Source organism: Neolamprologus brichardi, chromosome 3 (genome assembly GCF_056152115.1).
Source record: "Neolamprologus brichardi isolate AB-2024 chromosome 3, ASM5615211v1, whole genome shotgun sequence".
NCBI lineage: Eukaryota > Metazoa > Chordata > Actinopteri > Cichliformes > Cichlidae > Neolamprologus > Neolamprologus brichardi.
In genome coordinates, this window is record NC_142106.1 from 5,859,567 (window position 1) to 5,882,500 (window position 22,934).

Sequence of the window (22,934 nt, forward strand, 5' to 3'; positions counted from 1 at the left end):
TCCTAAATATCTTCTAAATCTGTTTGGTTTATTTCAGTCTTTTATTTGTTCCTGAGTAAATCTGTTTGGCTGAGATTAAAGTTAAGCTTCATACCATATTAATCGCAGTTAAATTAAGGGGACGGCAGTAAAAACTCTGGAGCTGTGACATCATCAAGTACGCTGGTGTTCCAATTGTACAAATTGCAACTCCGTACTCGCATTTTCGCCAAGTCCGGACTCCCGTGTGGACTTACAAGGTCCAGACTAAGCGAGAATGTGAATACAGACTCGCACACTTGAGAACTGATATAATGCTTCAGTGAAGGTGGTAGAGGAGGGAGGGGAGCCAGGACTGACTGTACTTCCTGTCTGCTGTTTTCAGCTTCACTCACAGACTCAATGGCTTCCAGATCAGAGGAGGATCTCTGCTGTCCGGTCTGTCAGGAGGTCTTCAGAGATCCTGTTATTCTGTCATGTAGCCACAGCTTCTGTAAAGACTGTCTGAAGAGATGGTGGAGAGAGAGACCAACACACCAGTGTCCAGTTTGTAAGAGAAGATCTTCAATGGATGCACCACCTATAAACTGGGCTTTAAAGAACCTGTGTGAGTCGTTCTTACAGGAGAGAGATCAGAGAGCTTCAGAGGCTCTCTGCAGTCTGCACTCTGAGAAACTCAAACTCTTCTGTCTGGACCATCAGCAGCCAGTGTGTCTCATCTGCAGAGACTCAGAAAAACACACCAAGCACAGATTCAGACCCATCGATGAAGCTGCACAACAACACAAGAAGGAACTTCAGGAAACTCTGGAGCCCTTAAAGAAGAAGTTAAAGGTTTGTGAAGAAGTTCAAGTGAAGTTTGATCAAACAGCAGAACACATCAAGGTCCAGGCCCGACACACAGAGAGGCAGATTAAGGAGCAGTTTAAGAAGCTTCACCAGTTTCTAGCAGAGGAAGAGGAGGCCAGGCTGGCTGCACTGAGGGAGGAAGAGGAGCAGAAGAGTGGGATGATGAAGGAGAAGATGGAGGCTCTGAGCAGAGAGATAGCAGCTCTTTCAGACACAGTCAGAGCCACAGAGGAGGAGCTGAGAGCTGAAGACGTCTCATTCCTGCACAACTACAAGGCTGCAGTGGAAAGAGTCCAGCGCTGCCCCCTGCTGGATGATCCACAGCTGCCCTCAGGAGCTCTGATAGACCAGGCCAAACACCTGGGCAACCTGACCTTCAACATCTGGAATGATAAGAAGGACATGGTCTCCTACACTCCTCTCATCCTGGACCCAAACACTGCAAGTCCAGAGCTCATCCTGTCTGAAGATCTGACCAGTGTGAGATATGGAGGAGAGAGGCAGCAGCTTCCTGATAATCCGGAGAGGTTTGATTACTACTGTTCTGTCCTGGGCTCTGAGGGCTTTAACTCAGGGACTCACAGCTGGGATGTTGATGTTGGAGACAGTATACGGTGGGGACTCGGTGTGTTAGCAGAGTCTGACCACAGGAAGGGTCCCATACGGTCTGGTTCATGGAGAATAGGACTTTATAATGGAAAATATTCAGCACGCTCTCTATCAGGTCCAGAAACTGCTCTCTCAGTAAAGAAGAAGCTCCAGAGGATCAGAGTGAATCTGGACTGGAACAGAGGAAAGTTGTCCTTCTCTGATCCTGATACTAACACACACATACACACCTTCACACACACTTTCACTGAGAAGATGTTTCCATACATTAATACAAGGAATGAAGTGAAGGTGTTGCCGTTGAAGGTGTCAGTGTCAGTGGAGCATATGAGTTAATTAATATTAATATTAATTAAATGTTAATCAATTGTAATTACTATACACTGTTATAAGAGATCTTATCGAGTATGTACTGATTGATCCAATATGATTAATGATAATTCTGTGTATTTATTCATCATGAACATTGAAAGATCTGGATGTGGCATTTTCAGTGGGAGAAAAATTTCGTCACTTATACAAGTGACTTCTTCAGTCTCAGCTGACCAGCTGCGTCCAGATGAACTGAATCTACCTTTTGGGATCTGCTTACATGGTTGATTGAGCATGCATGAAGATTGCCATATAGGCAGTTGTTGAATGGCCTTGAACAAAATCAAAGTGAGAATTTTAAAGGCAACAAATGTATTTACTAACCATGGAAATGGTCCCACCCTGTATATGGTGTGGCTCATATTATAGTCAGCTATTTATAGTGATTGTTATACATGCCTTTTCTGATATTTGTAACCCTTAAAATACCTACAAAACAGCTTAATCATCATTCATTATAGAGGACCAGAATTTTCACATGCACCAAATAAATCATTTTGTACTTTAATAATGAATTGTGCAATAAAGTATGCATCAGTAAATTCACTTACAATTTTATTTTTGATTGTTTTACTTATTTAGACATTCAATCCATTCTCTTTTGCTTATCCTTGTGAGGTTTGGAGCCTATTCCAGCCATCTTAGGGCAAGAGGCAGGGTGCAACCTGGACAGGTCACCAGTCTGTCGTAGGGCTAACACGTAGAGACAAAAAACCACTCTGTCACAAAACGGCTGTGTGTAGGCAGGAGAGGACCCAAATGTAAAAGTCACCAAGACGGAATGTGAACTCAAAAATGCAGCTTTATTTGCTAAAAACAAGGCAAAACGGTGCAAAACCAAAGTGGGAAAACTAATAATAAATCATAGATTAAAAACACAAGGAGAATCACACAGCTATCAGGGAGGACACGAAACTGAACACAGGAAATACACACATGAGGTAATCAGGAGAAGTGGCAACACATGGGGAAAAGCTGAAACAAATGAATATAACAACGTCACAGGGGAAACTAAACACAAACACAATAAACACAGGACCTCTTTCAAAATAAAACAGGAAACATTATAAAATGGACAAGGAAGACTTAACACAGGGGTTGAAAACACAAGAGGAAACTAATAAACAAATTAACTTAGAAAACCCAATGAACTTAAACATAAACCATAAACATCAAAATAAACTAAAACTCAAAATGCTGGGTCAAAAGGCCCAGGATCGTGACACATTCACATTCACACCTATGGGCAATTTATTTAAATTAAACTATTAATGCAAAACACATTTCAACAATTTCAGCCACCATTTTTGAATTCCAATGTAGAAAACGGGTTTTGGAAGTCTTTCTGAAAAGGAATGAAAGTAAATAGATTTTAAAATCAAATTATGGATACAGTTTTATTCTAGGAGGAGTTTGGGGACAACATCTGGAGACACACATGAAAATTATAGTATGATGATGATTAAAACTTGGTGGTTGCATGGGAATTTTGAGATTTTTGGTTTACAATGACAAATAAACAATTTATCAACATGTTGCTTTAACTGTTTATAACCCATAAAGTCATAAAAACACAAAATTTGAGACTTTTTTTTTTTTTTTTTGCCTGTCCCATTTGGTTCTTTTCCCATCAGAATTATTGTCTAAAGGCAAAAAAAGATTCCCAATGGATTTGCTTTACCAAATGGGCCATCCCAGCTTTGCCGTATTGGTCTATTTGATTCATTTCTGCTTGGCTGTCACCTAAGGATTTACATCCCTGATAAGCAGAAGGAGTCTCACTATCTGTTTAATGTCTCCCATTACAATGGCCTCACTGTGTTAACATTCCACATGCATGCAAACTAGTGACATGAGTGCTCTTACTATAGTAAAGTGAGAAAGTGATATTACTATAACTAATGTGATATGATTAATATATGTGATTAATATATGAGAAAAGAAATTTGACTTCACAATGCACAGAGGTAAAAAAATAAATATCCAAAATTCTCCAGAGAACAGGGAGTACATGACGGGAGGCTAACCTACAAAATGAAAAAGAGCATAGGAAATACCTTATAAGTGCACAAAAGGGAAATAGTGAAATCTTTCTGATTGGTTGCAAAATTATTTAACCCTTTCACATTTTACTGTTAAATAACCTGATTTTAAAAAGTATAGTAAATTATTTTGATTGCATTTTTCATGACTGTCGAGAGACATGGGACATAGATAGATTGAAGTTTTCAATTCACCTCTCATTACCTCTGACTAAGGGTGAAAAGGCTCAACATCCAGTCTTATACATGATTATAGTGTGGTATAATAGAGTTTCTTTGTGTGCTTTTACTAATAGTAACTTTATTCTTTATTCTTAATCAAAAGAGATAAGGTGAAGCGGTGTGTAAGGAAGACTGTGAATAAGAGTGTTCTTCAGGAAGTCACTCTGCAGGAGGGGGAGATACAGGAGAGGTGGAGGAAGATCTCAGTCTGGGCGTCTATTGTCTTGTGTAGTCTGGAAGATGAGTGGATGACGGGGTGGGTGCAGTTGTCTCTGTGGTGGGGTCGGGTGGGCTGTCCCGGGCTCTGTGGGGCCGGGTGGCGCTGCTGTTCTGGGCCCCGGTCCAGATGGGCCTGGGCCCCCTTTCCCTGGCGGGTTGCGGAGTATGGCGGTGCCTACTGGGGTCAGCGGGGGAGCTGGCCCCAGGGAGGGGACACTTGCCCCTCCCTTGCATCCCTCCCCATCTCCAGCTGCTTCCCTCTTCCCGCTCAACCACAATCACCCACACATGCAGGGCCTTGGGATAAAGGTGTGTCACCAGGGTGCAGAGGAGGCACCCCCCTCTGTCCCCTTCTGGCTACCTGTGCCTCAATTTTATCTCACAACTTAGACATTCACATTACTCACACTCTCATAACACATACATATAGGATCTTGGGGGTGGGCACGCTACACGGACTCCAAAAGACCATCAGGGTGTACACCTCACCCCTGGCGCCGTTGCCCACCTCTCAATTTTAAATACACGTAGACACTGAGGGCCATCAGGAGGGGCTATGCATTTACCTGCTGCTCTTTGGCAGGTAGCTCCATGCCCTCCTGGGTTTTAAATGCACCTTAGAACACACATGCATCAACACTACATATGAGCGGGCGGAGGAAGGTTTGGAGCCTTCTCACACCCCCGTTCTCTGCGGCCTGTTGGAGTGGGGGGCCAGGAGGAGGAGTTGGCCGTCCGACTGGGGTCTGGAGTGTGGGGCCTCCCTGCTGCTGCGGAGTCGGGGCGGTCTGCTTCTCCCCACCGCAGGGAAAAGGGTAACACCACCTGGGTCTGGGTGCAGTTTCCCCCTCCAGGGGCAAGGGTACCTAGACCCAGTTCTTAGAGTACACTTGGGGATTGTGATTGTGTGTACAGTGTCTTTCTATGTCTGTCTTTACGTTGGTTGAGTGTTGAGTAATTGCATATGAGAGCATGAGGGTGGGAATGGATGTTTGTATCTGTGTGTGCCTGTTTGTCTGTGTCTATATGTCAGGTTGGGTATGAGACGCCACCTCTCTGGGGACATCTCAGGCCCTCCAAGGTATGGAGGCCTATCTCCCCCCACCACTTCCCCTGCCGGTGGCAGACGCCCTCAGACATTGGTGCGTTGGTGGTTCTTTGTGTCCGGGGGTGGGCTCACTCCTTGGTGGCTGCTTGTCGGGGCCTGGAGCCTGGGGCTCGCTCGGGCCACTTCAGGGGTGGGGTGCCCTCGGCCTCGGCTCGGTCACTCTGGCACAGCTGGCTGCCGGCGGAGCTCACGGGCACGTCACTGCAACCCCTCCTGGCTTCTGCTCCGCGGCTGCTAGTGACCCCTCATCTGGGACTCTCCTCAGCTTTTTCTGGGATAGTGGCGCAGCTGCCCCTCTGTTGGTCTTCCTTGGTCTCTTGTGTTCTGGGGGCCTCTGGTTGTCTGGAGTCTTGATCTCCTCCATACCTGCTTCATGCCCTGGAGGACGGGGCTGTGGCCCCCCACACCCTCTAGCAGATCATTACATGAAGGAACCTTTTAAAAACAAGTGCATCCATGCTCACAGGTGTACACACGGGTGCTCAGACACACAAACTACACCCTTTTTGGCTCCTACCTCAAAGCACACTGTGCGCTGCCGATATTGCGTGCTGCACAATAATGTTTAATATTTAGTATTTACTGTTATATTCCCATATGTCATTGTGATTTTGTTTATTGTATTACTCTTGTTTTCTTCTGCTTGTTTTCTTTTCTTTCTCCACAGGTGATCCAGGTGATTGATATATGTATTTTTTTTGTCTGCTTATTTAGTTGGTTTTTGTTTTTTTTGCCCTTTATCCCCGTCCCTCTTCTCCGCTGTTTTTTCCTCCTCTTCCTTTCTCCCTTTTCTTTTCCTCATTTAAGTCTGTCCCGTATATAGCAAGTGAAAATAAAAAATAAATAAAATAAACAATAAAAGGTGAATCAAATAGACCATTACGGTAAGGCTGGGATGGTCTATTTGGTAAAGTAAATCCGTTGGGCATCTTTCTTTGCCTTTAGACAATAATTCTGATGGCAAAAGAACCAAACGGGATAGGCAAAAAAAAATAAATAAATAAAAAATACAAGGAAAAACCTGACAGCACCACCCAGTCACGCCCACTTTAGGCTTTCAGCTTCTGAATAAGGGAAACAAAAGTTTTGAATATATCCAAAACATGAAAACAGTCATCCTCTTCACCCTCTGTAGTTACTGTAGAAACACACCGGTGATATGCAGCTTCAAAATGACCTCTTTCCACTGCTGCGACACAAAAATAAGAATTTACAAATCATTCTGAAACAAAATGTCCAAAACAAAAGAATAAACCGAATCTCCAGTTTAAAGCAAACAAACTATCCGGTATTGTGGATTGTGCTATAGAATTAAAAAATCAATGCATTCAAAGCACATTAACAAATTAACATTAACAACATTATTTTTCAAGGGAACTTAAAACCCGAGCAATAAACAAAGATTAATGCTAACTAGTGCCCATCACATTATAGAGTTGGGCACTCCCTTAACCACAAGCAAAGCAGAATAAACAAAGTGAAAATAAGGGAAGGGCAAAGCAGCAGCTCTTCTGTAACACAGCCCAGAGTAGCAGTAGTGGCTCCGCTGAAAGAAAATATTAAGTGCAAACCAGGTATCTAGAATGTGCAATAAATTGTGCAAAGTCCAAATTTCTGGAAGAAAAAGATTTCACAACATCATCCCTAAAACTACCCAACCTGACAGAAAGGATGAACCATTAAGGTAAAGATTGTTTTATATGTTGTTCGGCTCAGAGATTATTAAACCTCCGTCAGGGCCGGCGTACAATCACAGATTATGTAATAGACTTTCGGACCGCAGCTGCAGAGGCAGGCTGAGCCGGGTCAAGCCCTTCAGGGAGTTTACCTCTGTTCCCTGAATGAAGCTATGAAAGATCAAATGGCCTCACCTGACAAGCCAGCCACCTTTGAGGAGTTAGTCTCTCTCTCCCTTTGTATTGATAATTGTCTGAGGGAGAGAGAGGGAGAAAAGAGTTATAGTTACCGATGTCCTCATGTGATTCACAAGCCCTGTCTTCTTCTCTCAGTGTCATTAATCGTAAACCAGGTCACTCACTTATTTCAGGCTCTTGTTGATTCAGGCTGTGAACATAACCCCTTGATTTGTATCTGGCTAGTCAGTTAAATATACCTCTCCTGCCCCTGGATTGCCCTTTTCTGGCCAGTGCTAACGGTAACCATAGAGAGACACTGCCTTTCTTCATCATCTGCTCATGGTTCAAGGTTCTATTTATCATGACCTCCATCCAAGAGGTTTTCAATAACAGTAGAACCCTGTCACTTCCACCATTCCACGACTGCACCATCGAACTCCTTCTCTGTGCCAATCTATCCACCAGTCACCAGTACAATCTGTCAAAACTAGAATGAGTTGCCATGGAAAACTTCAATGGGTGCAGGGTTTGTTTTTGTAGGGGAAAAGGATGACTTGATGTGCCCCTGACTTCCAGGGCCTCAAAGAAAAAAAAACATAAAAAATACCCCCTTCCACTCATCAGCTCTGCATTTCAGCTGCACAATATTCACCAAACTCCACCTCTGAAATGCATACAATTTGGTTCACGGTGTGCCAGAAATAAGGTACAGACTCTCCATCCTGCGTGACTTTTGTAGCCTTTATCCACACCTCACAGGCCATGGTCAAATATAATATTAGACTTTGTGATTGGTCACCCAGTTTCCTCTGGGAAAACAAACATGCTTACCGTCATAATCCCAGAAAAGCTCCCCACTGCTTCCTAAACCGCAAAAACACTGGTTGAACAGGTATTCAGGTTACATGGGATACCTATGGAAATAGTGTCAGACAAGAGACTACAGTTTGTTCCACAGGTCTGGAAGAAGTTTTGTATGGCCCTAGGGGCCAAAGCCATATCTCAGTTTGGGATATCTCCCTTAGGCTAATGGTCAGACTGAGCGCTTCAATCAGGAGCTAGAAGCCACGCTCTGCTGCATCACTACCCATATCCCGGGTCTCCTGGTACACTTACCTTCCATGGGTCGAATATGCTCACAACAAACTCACTTCTTCTGCTACAGGTCTCTCTCCATTTGAGGCATCTTTAGGTTATTAACCCCTGCTGTTCCCAGAGCAGGAAACTGAATTTGCTGTGCCGTCAGTACAGCATCACCTTCAGTGCTGCTGCCAGGCTTGGTCATGGACACAGGAGGCCCTGCTTCGTTCGGTGACATGGCAGCTTCATTATGCCAACCAACAGCATACAGGGGCTCCTACATACTCCCTGTCACAAGAGGTGTGGCTGGCTGCAAAAGACATTCCGCTCTGGACATCTTCTCGCAAACCTTCACCTAGTATCCTCGACCCTTTGATATTGACAAAGTGCTAAGTCCTGCAGCTGTCATGCTCAAGCTTTCTTTCATCCATGTGGGTCCATCTCATATTCCATGTGTTCCAAATCAAAGTGGTGCTTTTAAGTGCTCTGTGCCCACCATCCAAACTCTTGCCTCCACCCCAGCTCAATTCAATTCAATTCAATTTCAATTCAATTTTATTTATATAGCGCCAAATCACAACAAAAGTCGCCTCAAGGCGCTTCATAGATACAGAGAAAAACCCAACAATCATATGACCCCCTATGAGCAAGCACTTTGGCGACAGTGGGAAGGAAAAACTCCCTTTTAACAGGAAGAAACCTCCGGCAGAACCAGGCTCAGGGAGGGGCGGCCATCTGCTGCGACCGGTTGGGGTGAGAGAAGGAAGACAGGATGAAAGACATGCTGTGGAAGAGAGACAGAGATTAATAACAGATACGATTCAATACAGAGAGGTCTATTAACACATAGTGAGTGAGAAAGGTGACTGGAAAGGAAAAACTCAATGCATCATGGGAATCCCCCGGCAGCCTACGTCTATTGCAGCATAACTAAGGGAGGATTCAGGGTCACCTGGTCCAGCCCTAACTATATGCCTTAGCAAAAAGGAAAGTTTTAAGCCTAATCTTAAAAGTAGAGATTGTGTCTGTCTCCCGAATCCAAACTGGAAGCTGGTTCCACAGAAGAGGGGCCTGAAAACTGAAGGCTCTCCCTCCCATTCTACTTTTAAATACTCTAGGAACAACAAGTAGGCCTGCAGAGCGGGAGCGAAGTGCTCTAATAGGGTGATATGGTACTACAAGGTCATTAAGATAAGATGGGGCCTGATTATTTAAGACCTTGTATGTGAGGAGCAGGATTTTGAATTCAATTCTGGATTTAACAGGAAGCCAATGAAGGGAAGCCAAAACAGGAGAAATATGCTCTCTCTTTCTAGTCCCTGTCAGTACTCTTGCTGCAGCATTTTGGATTAACTGAAGGTTTTTCAGTGAGTTTTTTGGACATCCTGATAATAATGAATTGCAGTAGTCCAGCCTGGAAGTAATAAATGCATGAACTAGTTTTTCAGCGTCACTCTGAGACAGGATATTTCTAATTTTAGAGATGTTGCGCAAATGGAAGAACGCTCATCAACGGACCCCCGGCCTACTCAGTCCGGCGTATCTTAGATGTGCGGTGGCACGGCAGGGGTCACCTTAAAAACCTGTAAGACACTTGCTGTTATTTACTCTTCTTATCTGACCAAATTGCCACCATCAATTCAATTTCTCTCTCTGTGTTCCAGTGCCACTGACCTCCCCTGCGTGGGCCACAATCTGCTCCCAGAGTTGTCTCCATAGCTCATGTGTCTGCTGCATAGCTCATGTTTCATAGTTCATAGACAATTTTTCTGCTTCATCATTCATAGTTTATGTTACTATTTAATAGTTTATGTTACATCTCATAGTTCATAGTTCATGTTCAGATATCGCTCATGTTTGAGACTATTGAGTTCACAGCCATCATCTGACTGTTGAGTTATTTGTAAATGAAATTCTATTATCACGTTTGAACCTTTTTGCCTCTGTTCTGTGTCTGGGTTTGGGTCTATTCAGTTGTATTTGTTAAGGCCCCCCAGCCTTAACAAATACATATTTCATAAACAGTTTGTAATGTTGCTCAGCGATGACATCTTGTTGATGCTTTGTTGCGATCCTCTGCCCTCCCTCACCTAGGTCCTACTGCCCAAATATCTACCTTCAGTGAGTCTGAAGAACCAGGTGAGTTTTTTACCTTCCAATCTACACACAAAATATATATTTTTGACAAAAGCAGTTCTTCCTGTCCATGCCTTTTACAATAAAAGCTCTTTACATATCTGTACTGTGTTCTTGTACTAGCAGAAAATGGCTTATAGCAGCTGAGGCTCAAACCACTGACCTTCTGTAGTAGTGATTAGAATTGGAAAATTACAACCAGGTCAAATCCTGTTAAAAATCTGCAAATATATTTCCGTTCTCACCATACTGATGGACCGATTTAAAAACTAAGAAAAGTTCATGTTTGGAAACGCGTTTAGGAGTAGCAGACCACTGCTGCTACTTGGCCCTGGTTTGCCCTCGTGGATGAGGTGATAGGACAAAGGCCTTCCATTAGGCCTCCTGTCCTAATTTCCTCTCTCCTTGAGGACACTCCGGGGCCAAGCGCAGCAGTGTGTGACCAAAATGAAAGCAATGAGGAAGAGAGTGAGCCACTCACAACAGGGAAAAAGAGGAAAAGAGACAGGGATGATGAGCTGCTAGACCTCATCAGAGAAAACATGAGGCTGAGGAGAGGAGAGCCCAAGAAAGCAGCCCAAGAGACAGGCCCAGGTTTGTTGCATCATCATCATCTTAGTGGACAGAATCAGATTAATAGTTAATATCTGTTTCTGTAACTTTAATGTTGTCTTTATATTTAAATAAATAAGATCTGATTTCAGAGTCTCCAGGACTGGAAATTTCAGCTACTTATAGTTATATCTTATAGTTGAGTGGGAAATTAAAGCTGCTATCACTTGGAGTATTCCGTAGCACCCCTCTCACAGTGGTACATCCTGGCCACTATTGGACAGTGTTTTTCACAGTTCAGTGAAACTCACCGGTTATACAGTTGATCGGAGACATAGTAATCATCCATGCACTTCACTAGATTTCATATCAGGTAAGAATGTAAGAATTTATTTATTCGCAATTTGAAAAAACTGAACATTTGTTAATATTTATTTATTTATATTTCATTTACAATGTGGGAGCCAGACAACCTTTGTGTCTACCTTCTTATGAGAGAGTTCTAAAATATAGAGTTAATTTGGTTCCCTGGCATTCATAATATCTCTAAAGCTAGCTCAAGCTACAAGGGTGTTGTTAGCCCTGTGTCAACTTGCCCACCGTGTACCCCAGCGTTCGCTCTATGGCAGCTGTATGCAAAGTAACTTACCTCAAAAGAGTTACAAATGTGTACAATACGATCCAGAAACGTAATGTTACGTGTACAAATTTGTGTTACTTTTAAAGATTTGGGAGCACCTGCTTCAATTTACACACAAACCCTTTCATACATCTGGACCAACTGCCTGTTACGCCATGATCACGTTGCATGCTTACGTAGGAGAAACACGGCCCACGTCACCTGTACTTGCGCCCGCATATTGCATAAAAAAATAAAAAAATAATGGATTTAATATGAACGCAATATGATATTTAAAAAGGAAAAAAAAACATCTTTATGGGTGGTGTATTCTGTGCTGCTGGGAGAATGTCTGGGACTGCCCCTCCCGGTGTGAGTGTGTGTGTGTGTGAGCGAGTGTGAGCGGAGGGAGGGACAAAAAGGAGAGTCAAAATGTGCGAGTCACCGACAAGAAATGACAGATGAAAGCATGGAAATATAATAATAACGACTTCAGCTGAAAAGAGTGCCTGACGAGCCCAGTTGTAAGTAAGCTGTTAAGACTCTACTGTAAACTCTGTTCGCTGCAACCAAATCAATAAACTTCTGATGGAGCAGCGATTCAAGGCAGCATTTCAGTCTCTCGCTAGCAAATTTGACCCAGACAGTAAAGCTAGTTAGGAGTCAGACACGGTACCCAACGTATTAGCCAGAGGTCTCCTTACTACGGTTCGGAGGGGCGGATCTGGCGAGGTAACAAGATAGTACAAACATGTGGAGGGATTGGCTGTGTTAGTTCAGAGAGAGTTATTTGGAAAGAGAACTATTTTCACTAGCAGCCCAAAACCAATGTGTCCACATTTTAATGTGTCCACATTTTAATTTTGTTAAATGAGAAGAAAATTATTATTAAAATCGTTGTTAATAAGAAACAAGTTTCTGGAAGAAAAAAGGTCTTAGTACATTAGTGCACTTTACAAATTCCTGAATTTTTTTTTTTTTTACTTATAGACCAAATCCCCTTTACAATTACACAGACTGATGATGAACAGCCTCCAGGCCCCTTGTTTGAAGTATCAGGTAATAATGTCATGTTTAGTGTGTGTGTGTGTGTGTGTGTGTGTGTGTGTGTGTGTGTGTGTATGTATGTATATATATCTTTATGTGAGGAAAAGGAACCTTTTTAGAGAAGTTTTATGTAACCTTTTTATGTTGTAATCATTTTTCTAAACAGCCTCCACCACTCTGGCATCTGTCCTCCAACCCACTATTTGCAACCATCACGATGCCCCGGCCAGCTACCGTCTCCTTTCGCCTCTCCAGTCCAACACACCAACCTACACAACTATGCAACCTCCCCAGCAAATGGACTCTGCAGTCAATGCCTCAGTAATGAAGGTGTGCTTTGATTAAATATTTTATCATAGTTTCATCATAAGTGCATTGTAATTGTAATAAAAACATCAAAACACTGATTTTATATTGTTAAATATTATCTTATTGTGATTTTTTTTTTTTAGATTCAAGAGAGTCTGTGAGGCAATTCCAGAGAGTCTATTAAAAGGCAAGTTGTAAAATTCTGTCCTTTGTCAATTTACATAGGATTTATTTCATATCTAAAAGGGATAAACAGTTTGAGTTGATTGAACTATTTGAACTTGAAATTAAAATGTGAAGCCATAACTTATGGAGATATTTGTTTTTCTCATCACTAATTATCAGAAGCCAGTATTCTCTGTTTTATTGTTCTTTTCAACAGATGCAGCCTTTCAAAAACTGGTAACCATTGTGACAGAGCTGACCAGAGAAGTCAGGGACCTTCCTGAGTTAAGCCTTCCACCAATCCTGCAGCAATGAACCGCTTGATACTGGGGTTTTCCCTCTGGATTAGCCTTTGCACAATATGGATGAGCTGAACAATGCAGAAGCAAATCTTAGCGGTAAGTAAATTCTTAAAAGTTATTTAACTTTTATAACTGAGAACTTAAGACATTTTCCAGTTTGGTTAAACTGCTTAAAATGGCGTACTGGTGTATGTTCTGCTGCAATATACAACAGCAGGCTGTCATGGGAAGATCCAACAAATAGGAATTGAAATACATGTCACTGTAAAAATTTCAGGTAATTCCTTTTATCTCTGGAAATTAGGCTTAGGGAAAAAAAAATCACACACAAGCATATTCATACACATTTAAAACATGACTCACAATAAGGCTTTTTTAAAACGTTTTTTGTGTTTGTTTTTGTACTACATGACTCAGCAGGTGGGGTTAAAAGCAGTTTCTGAGTTTGACTACGCCTAAGGAATGCAGAAATGGCTCCGCTATGCTCCAAAGGGGGGGGTGCAGGATGCCCAATATCCAGCCACATCCTGGAGTAAACTAAAAACAATGAGTTGTAAATAAGACATTTAACAAAAAACGTCTTCATAGACTTCATCATCAATATTTACATATATTTACATATTTACATTCAATATTTTTTTCTTTATGCAAAAATGTGTATTGTTATTTTGTTAATTACATAATGCCCGATGCTTAATGTTATAGGGATATTATAATGAACATGGTAAATTGAAAGAAAATGTCTAACATATATGGTAATCCTGTTTTTAGATAATACACAATTGTCTTTTTCGCAGGTTTAAGTATTGATTGATTAATTTGCAGTGGTTTAGTATTGAATGAAATACCTATTAAGTCCTCTTTATTTTTAATCATGATGTAATTATTATTTAATATTACCCATGGGTGCAAATGTTGTGGAAAATAAAACACTAGAATTCAGGATTTTTATTATTATTAACTGAGGGTGCCAAAGTGATGTAAAATCAATGTCAAATTTGAAGATTGATCCGATATCCAACTGTAACATTGTTTCAATATTAATTGAGGATGCAAAAATTAACACTGTCAGATTTGATTTCAACACTATTAAAGTGTCTACATGGGTCCACACCAGAGAGTGTTAATTTAACTCTTTTTGGAGAGTTGGTACGTTAACTCTGATTTAGTGTTAAACGCCAAATCTGTCTGGAGTTGATCATTTAACACTTACTAATGCTAACTAGGTGTTAAGAGTTTATATATTAACTCTCAAAGAGTATTTTAGTTTAACTACGTAACAGTTATCTTCTAATTAATTCTAAAAAGTGGGAATTTTCCTGTTCTGAACTTCTAGAAATTTCTTTTGGAAATAAACATTTACTAAAAAGACACATTGGTTTTTGAAAAACATTTATTCTGAACTGTGCACCACAATTTCAAAACATTTTCTGAAAGATGTAACAGTGTACATGTTCTCACTTTCATTAGAATTTTGTTTATCAAAATGTCTGACATAGGTGAGCTGGTAAATGCAAATAACAGCATTCTCATCACTTATTTCTTCAATACAATATGCATGTCCTTCATTCATCACTTTGTGGAACTTCAACGCACTTCTGCTCTCCCCCATATTCCACCTTCACAAGCATATCCTATGTGGAGATTAAATAAAAATTAGTTGACACTAATTAATGGCACAAACAGCTGAGTCTTGTCCTGTGGAGGTGGCTCTTCTATGTTGTGCCATGCACTTGTGAAGTGGCTGTTTGGTCTTTCCAATGTAGAGGTCTGGGCATTCCTCACTGCACTGTACAGCATACACCACATTGTTAAGTCTGTGTTTTGGAGTTTTGTCTTTCGGGTGAACCAGTTTGTGTCTGAGCGTGTTGCTGGGTCTGAAATGCACCGGGATGTCATGCTTGAGTTTTTCTGATACACTGGCTACATAGGGGATGACAATGTTGTTGCATCAGTCTTTCTTATCCTCCCTCGCTGGTGTCAGATCTTCTTTTCTGTGCCTCTTTGCTGACTTTAAGAACGCCCATTTAGGATAGCCGCACGTTTTGAGTGCTTCCTTTACATGTGTGTGTTCCTTCTTTTTTCCTTCAGGTTTAGAGGGAACATGATCTGCCCAGTGGTGTAGGGTCCTAATTACTCCAAGTTTGTGTTCCAGAGGGTGATGGGAGTCAAAGAGGAGGTACTGGTCCGTGTGTGTGGGCTTCCGGTAAACTTCGATGTTGATGTTGCCATTCTCTTCAATGTGCACAGCGCAGTCCAGGAAAGGCAAACAGTTATCCTTTGTGTCTTCCCTGGTGAACTTGATGTTTTTATCCACAGCGTTGATGTGCGCAGTGAAGGATTCCACTTCTTGTGTCTTGATTTTGACCCAGGTGTCGTCTACATATCTGTACCAGTGGCTGGGTACTCTTCCTTTGAAAGAGCCAAGAGCCTTCCTTTCCACTTCCTCCATGTAAAGGTTGGCTACAATAGGTGACACGGGGGAGCCCATGGGACAGCCATGTTTTTGTCTGTAGAAGCCTTCATTGTATTTGAAGTATGTTGTGGTAAGGCAGAGGTCTAACAGTGTGCAGATCTGATCGGGTGTGTAGTTGGTCCTGTCCTCCAAGGAGCTGTCTTCTTGTAGTCGTTTTCTGACAGTCTCCACGGCCTCCGTGGTGGGTATGCAAGTGAAGAGAGAGACTACATCAAAGGACAACATGGTTTCATCTGGATCCAGGGTAAGTTTCTGGACCTTGTCAGTGAAGTCGGTGGAGTTCTTGATGTGGTGTGGGGTGTTCCCCACGAGAGGAGCAAGGATGGTAGCAAGGTGCTTTGCAATGTTATAGGTGGCTGAGTTTATGCTACTGACTATGGGTCTGAGTGGGACAGCTTCCTTGTGGATTTTAGGAAGTCCGTAAATGCAGGGTATGGAATCCCCTGGGTAAAGGCGGTGATAAGTAAGGCGGTCAATGATTTTGTCCTTTTCAAAGTCTTGAAGGAAAGCTATAACTTTCTTTTTGTAGCTGCTTGTGGGGTCTCGCTTTAAGGTTTCGTAGGTATTGTTGTCACTTAGGTGAGTAGTGATCTTTGTATGGTAATCTGTAGTGTTTAGGACCACGGTGCATCTTCCCTTATCAGCTGGTAAAACAGTGATGTTGTGGTCTTTGCTCAGGGAAGCGACGGCCTTCTTTTCTTGTATTGTGAGGTTGGACGGAGGGACTTTGGCACTGGAGAGGGTGGCTGAGATTTTCATCCTGATTTGCTCTGCTTCTGTCTGTGATAATTTATTAATTTGTATGGCGGATTCTGTGGCTGTGATGAGGTCCACTATGGGCAACTGTTGTGGAGAAATGGCAAAATTGAGTCCTTTGGCTAATACTCTCTTTTCAGGTTCAGTGAGATTCCGGTCTGAAAAGTTCTTTAACCATTTATCCTGACTGTCTTCAGGTGTGTTTTCTTCTCTGGGTTGTGTAGGTTCAGAATGAGGAGTGTGTGTTTTTGGAAGCAAGGTGTGAAATTTCCTGCGTTGTCTTTCTTTTCCTTTAGAGTGTTGGGCCCGCTGAGCTTTGTCCACAAACTTGTAAACCTCTTCTAAGATTGGAGAGGGTAGAAGGGTTTCCAGTTCCCGCAGAGTCTGGCTGATCTTGATCTGGAGGGCATCTATAGTGAAATGGACCTGTCTTATCCTTTCACTTAAAAGGTGATTTTGTGCTCTCCGCAGAATCAAGTCTGCTCTTTATCCCCTGTCAGTGGATCCAAGGAGCAGGCTCTTAGGAACAACTGTGCTTTGTCTGCATCTTAGGTTGAAACAGAGATGGTTCCTATAATCCGCTAGTTTCCTTGATTCCCTTTCATACTCCCGCACCAGTTGAAGGGTGTTCCTCCCAAAATGTACAGCAATATGTCTGTGAAGGTTCTCAGTCATCCAGGTCATTGTAGTCAAAGGAGCTTGCAAAGAAAAGCGTCTGGACTTCTTCAAGTTGCTTGAAGACGTTTCACCTCTCATCCGAGAAGCTTCTTCAGTTCTAAGGTCAAATGGTGGGGAGTCCCATATTTAAACCTAGTGGGAGTATCCCCCCACAGAGGGACAAAAGGACCCCCTGATGATCCTCTAATCGCCTGAGCCAAGGTGTGAAACTGGGTGTGGGTCCCAATGAGCTCTTTGTGAAACCTGGCCCCACCTTATCATGCAAATTCCTGAGGTCAGATGGCCTAGGATGTGAGTGGGCGTTAAGGCGTCTGGGGAGGGAACTCAAAACTGGATTATAGATGGCAGACAGTTGGTTTCATAAACCACCGCCTCTGTTCCTCTATGTCCACTGTGAGCCACCATCTTTGAACAGATGGTGAGAGACCGGGGCGTCTCGCAGAAAATGCTCCAGTCGGTCCCGGGAGGATTACTATGAGACCGCGAGCAACCAGCTTACACCAGCTCAAGCTTTCTACAAGATGTTAGGGATCATTATTGTGCCACCCGACTCACCCAGCGTTTCCACATCACAGCAGGAGCAGCCACAGCCGAGTCATCCCTCGTCACATTCTGCCAGCGCTGCTCCCTCTTCAACTTGGAAGCGGCGAACGCGCCGCCAGCACTCACAGCTCCAGCAGGAGCCTGGGACTCTTTTCGAACAACCGCCTAGGGTGAGTGACAAAGTCCCCCTACATTCGCCTTCTGTGTCGAGGGATAAACAGACCGTTTCCCCCAAGGCCGCTAACGCCGGCTTCATGAACTCTAGAACTCGTGTTTCTCCTCTTTGGGAAAATGAAAGTATTCGTTTTGAGAGCGATCGCTTCCCCTTTAGTTCAAAAGACTGTGCTTCTGATGCTCCTTCGGACCCAGGAGTTAAGACTGTTTCATCTGGAACTGTTTATTCTGGGGCTATGTCTGTTCAGTTGCCCAGCAGCCACCTTCGGCTCAGTTAGCCGCCTGGCCCGAAGCTCAGTTAGCCACCCGACCTGAAGCTCAGTCGCCACCTCCACCACATTCAGCCTCACTACCCATGGCACAGTCACATCCACAGCCTCACTTACTACAACCCTTATTTTAATCCTTAGCCCAGTCAGTAGCTCAGTTTGTAGAGGATTCATCAGCCTTATCGTCAGTTCAGTTTCCAACTTCACCACCATTATTTTCCCAACCTTTTCTTCAGTCGCCCTCGGCTCAGCCACCTATACAGCCATCATCTTCACCTTCACCGGTACAGCAAGCTATGTCTATTCAACCCATACAGAACTGTTCTACAACCTCTAATCCTAAGCAGAGAGACAAAGCACACAATATTGTTATCAGTCCTCAAAAGCTGGCTAGTTTAGAGACTGTTACTTGCTCCAGGGCCTCACCAGAGGTTAAATTACAGCCCTCAGCTGACTCTGGACCCCTGGAGGCTAAGACCCCAGCTGAGGACTGCACCCGGCTATCGCTGCCTGAGCAGGGTCGGTGCTCTGCGCAGCTGCAGCCTGTTCTGTGTTTGCAAGAGGGCCCCGCACCTGCTGGTTCTGTTCTGCGCCTGCCAGAGGTCCCGCTTGGAAAGTGGAAAGTTTAAAACAACATTTCTTACAAACTCAAATTAATTACACTGTGCTTCAGGGAATAAAAAAAGAGGGCTTAAAGTCAAAGGTTAAAATCCATCTAGAGCTGTTGTTTGTGTCAGACAGAATTTGATGTTGGTGTTGGTCTGATGGAAAAGTAGCTGCTCTAGTGTGGTAACTCAGGGGTGGGCAACTCCAGGCCTCAAGGGCCTGGCTAAATTACCTTAACGTCTTTTGAAGTTCTCCAGGAGCCTGGTAATGAACTAATCGTATAATTCAGGTGTGTAGATGCAGGGTGACATCTAAAACATGCAGGACACCGGTCCTTGAGACCTGGAGGTGCCCACCCCTGCAGAAACTGCTGGTTGTTCAATGAGAAGAACCAAAAACACATTTACAATCCATTTCATTTTTATAGGTCTGTAGCAAAGTAAATCCACCTTATCACTACCTGTTTGTGTGACTGCATTACTATGGGCAGAAATCTGATCAGAAACTGAATTTGAATAAGTTCAGTTTGAATTTGAATTGCTCGGATTGAATCTGAATTGTAAATTGAATAAATGCTTTTAAAAACTGAATATGAATTAGCCTAATTTGAAATTCAATTTACTGGTTTGAAAATGATCATCACTAAACTGAAATTGAATTTTATAGTTTGAAAATGAATTCATTTGCTTTGAAACCGTATTTTATCCTTTAAAAATTTAGCTCTCGAATAATTCCGTTCAGAAAAGGTTTCTGACCTGCAATAAACATCTGCGCTCTGCTTTCACACTTACATTTTTGGAGATAAATGTATCTTTTAGGAGCAGGCCTACGTCTCCAAACACTATCTACACGAACATATCTATATATGATCCCCCAGTTATACAATAATAATAATGGATTGGATTTATATAGCGCTTTTCAAGGCACCCAAAGTGCTTTACAATGCCACTATTCATTCACTCTCGCACTCACACACTGGTGGAAGCAAGCTACGGTTGTAGCCACAGCTACCCTGGGGCAGACTGGCCAACACCAGTAGGCGGTAGGGTAAAGTGTCTTGCCCAAGGACCCAACGACCAGAACAGAGAGCCCAGGGATCGAACCGGCGACTTTCCGGTTACAGATACGCTTCCCAATCCCCTGAGCCATGGTCGCCCTTAACAAGCTGTTTGTTCTCGTTTTCCTGCCCCACCCTTCTTCCCCTTTTGAATCCTTTCACTTCTTCACTTCTCATTAGTACATTGGGATCTGCCAGGCCCAGGCCCTCCGCCAAGGTCCCCTCCAAGGCTTTTCCCAAATCGTAGCTCAGTTCATGTCTAAAAGATTCACCTCTGTCTACTAAATATGCTGTCAAACCTAAAATGAGGATGTGGACCCAGCTAAGTGAAATAAGTGGAAGTTTAACCCTTTAAAACCGGTCAGAGCGGGCACGCTCCGTTTTGCGTACTATTTTTAAATCCCGGTAGCTCTGCAACCACGTGAGCTAGTGCATTTTTTTTGCATATGAAACCGGAGGAGTTGTACTTACATCTTATGCCATCAGCTTGTCCTCGGTCACAGTTTCCTTCCACATATAGCTTTGCAAAAACTGCATAAAAAGCACTTGCAGCAACAAAAACATAATATTCCAGAAACACGCTTTGCCGATCCGATCAGCTGTTCATAACACTTCCTACGTCCAACAGCACGAACTATCGCATGTAGGCCATGACCTGCCCGAAACCGGAAGTGACGTCATTTTGCGGAAATGTAGTTTTTTACCATCAGGACCTCATGATCCTATACTGGTGTTTTTAAAAGTTAACTTTGACTTTATGACTTTCTGTGTCGTTTCTGGGATGCTTAGGACTCATATTGCACTGCTGGAAATAGTTTGTTTTGATGCATATGCTGCTTTTTTGCCAATTTGCATTATAATATTTATTTTCATTTTTCCTGCAGTATAGAGAAATTGGCGTATTTCAAAAATAAAACTATGAAGACACTCAAAATAAATTTCCTGTGGCTTTTTTGTATTTACAGTTTTGAGGGATAAGCCTCTTAAATTTCTCTAACTAAAAATATATGTTAAAAAACAAAAACGATTTTAAATTTTTTTGTAGTTTATTGCACTTTTTTGCAATTTATGTAATTACTATGCACTTAATGCAGACATATTATTAAAATTTAGGCTGTAATGGTTGTATTGATGTATAGCAACTTGAAATGCTCCCAAAAATGGCTCTACAACATGTAAAAATATAATATAAGCTCTGGCGGACTTGGTTCTATGGTAGGTCTTAAAGGGTTAATAAAGCTCCGCCTTCTCACGTCACTCACCTGAGAGAAACCAGGAAACAGGCTGATCCTCTTTCTCAGTAAAGAGAGACGCACAGACGATCAGACTGAGCTCAGACCAAACTAGCAGCTTCCTCTGAGTGAGTCCAGCTACAGGAGAGAAAAGTGGAAAACTCCAACACTGCTGCTTCAAGCTTCTGACGCTCCAAACACTGAATGTGAGTTTGAGCAAAAACACGATTTAAAGGAAGTTTCAGTGAAGGTGGTAGAGGAGGGAGGGGAGCCAGGACTGACTGTACTACTGTCTGCTGTTTTCAGCTTCACTCACAGACTCAATGGCTTCCAGATCAGAGGAGGATCTCTGCTGTCCGGTCTGTCAGGAGGTCTTCAGAGATCCTGTTCTTCTGTCATGTAGCCACAGCTTCTGTAAAGACTGTCTGAAGAGATGGTGGAGAGAGAGACCAACACACGAGTGTCCCCTTTGTAACAGAAGATCTTCAAAGGATGATCCACCTTTAAACCGAGCTTTAAAGAACCTGTGTGAGTCGTTCGTACAGGAGAGAGATCAGAGAGCTTCAGAGGCTCTCTGCAGTCTGCACTCTGAGAAACTCAAACTCTTCTGTCTGGACCATCAGCAGCCAGTGTGTGTCATCTGCTGTGGCTCAGAAAAACACACCAATCACAGATTCAGACCCATCGATGAAGCTGCACAACAACACAAGAAGGAACTTCAGGAAACTCTGGAGCCCTTAAAGAAGAAGTTAAAGGTTTGTGAAGAAGTTCAAGTGAAGTTTGATCAAACAGCAGAACACATTAAGGTCCAGGCCCGACACACAGAGAGGCAGATTAAGGAGCAGTTTAAGAAGCTTCACCAGTTTCTAGCAGAGGAAGAGGAGGCCAGGCTGGCTGCACTGAGGGAGGAAGAGGAGCAGAAGAGTGGGATGATGAAGGAGAAGATGGAGGCTCTGAGCAGAGAGATAGCAGCTCTTTCAGACACAGTCAGAGCCACAGAGGAGGAGCTGAGAGCTGAAGACGTCTCATTCCTGCACAACTACAAGGCTGCAGTGGAAAGAGTCCAGCGCTGCCCCCTGCTGGATGATCCACAGCTGCCCTCAGGAGCTCTGATAGACCAGGCCAAACACCTGGGCAACCTGACCTTCAACATCTGGAACAACATGAAGGACATGGTCTCCTACACTCCTCTCATTCTGGACCCAAACACTGCTGATCCAAACCTCATCCTGTCTGAAGATCTGACCAGTGTGAGACGAGAAAAGAAGCAGCAGCTTCCTGATAATCCAGAGAGATTTGATCATTTCTACTCTGTCCTGGGCTCTGAGGGCTTTAACTCAGGAACTCACAACTGGGATGTCGAAGTTGGAGACAGTAAAGGGTGGGACCTGGGTGTGTTCGAAGAGTCTGTGCAGAGGAAGGGAAAGCATCTGTCTGGATTATGGACAATATGGTTTGATGGAAGGAAATACTCATCATGTTCACCATCCGTTTATACTGTTCTCTCAGTAGAGAAGAAGCTCCAGAGGATCAGAGTGAATCTGGACTGGAACAGAGGAAAGCTGTCGTTCTCTGATCCTGATACTAACACACACATACACACCTTCACACACACTTTCACTCACAGGATGTTTACATATATTAGCACCTACGATGAAGTGAAGGTGTGTCCGTTGA

At 43.1% G+C, this 22,934-nt stretch overlaps 2 protein-coding genes across 2 annotated transcripts in view; both read left to right on the plus strand.

Moving 5' to 3' along the window:
• Positions 1 to 339: 339 nt before the first annotated feature.
• Positions 340 to 2,323, plus strand: LOC148103253 (nuclear factor 7, ovary-like). The gene has a single exon (XM_087839087.1). The coding sequence runs from the start codon at positions 382 to 384 to the stop codon at positions 1,771 to 1,773; it is 1,392 nt and encodes a 463-aa protein (XP_087695213.1). The 5' UTR covers positions 340 to 381; the 3' UTR covers positions 1,774 to 2,323.
• A 19,257-nt stretch (positions 2,324 to 21,580) lies between these two features.
• The window catches only part of LOC148103254 (nuclear factor 7, ovary-like), a 1,386-nt gene continuing 32 nt past the window's right edge, over positions 21,581 to 22,934 (plus strand). The window contains exon 1 of the mRNA XM_087839088.1: positions 21,581 to 22,934. This exon is cut by the window's right edge and continues 32 nt beyond it. Within this exon, the coding sequence (XP_087695214.1) occupies positions 21,581 to 22,934 (1,354 nt within the window).

Excerpts from the sequence above, each read along its gene's own strand:
- LOC148103253 (XM_087839087.1), top strand. The coding sequence starts at position 382 with ATGGCTTCCAGATCAGAGGAGGATCTCTGCTGTCCGGTCTGTCAGGAG.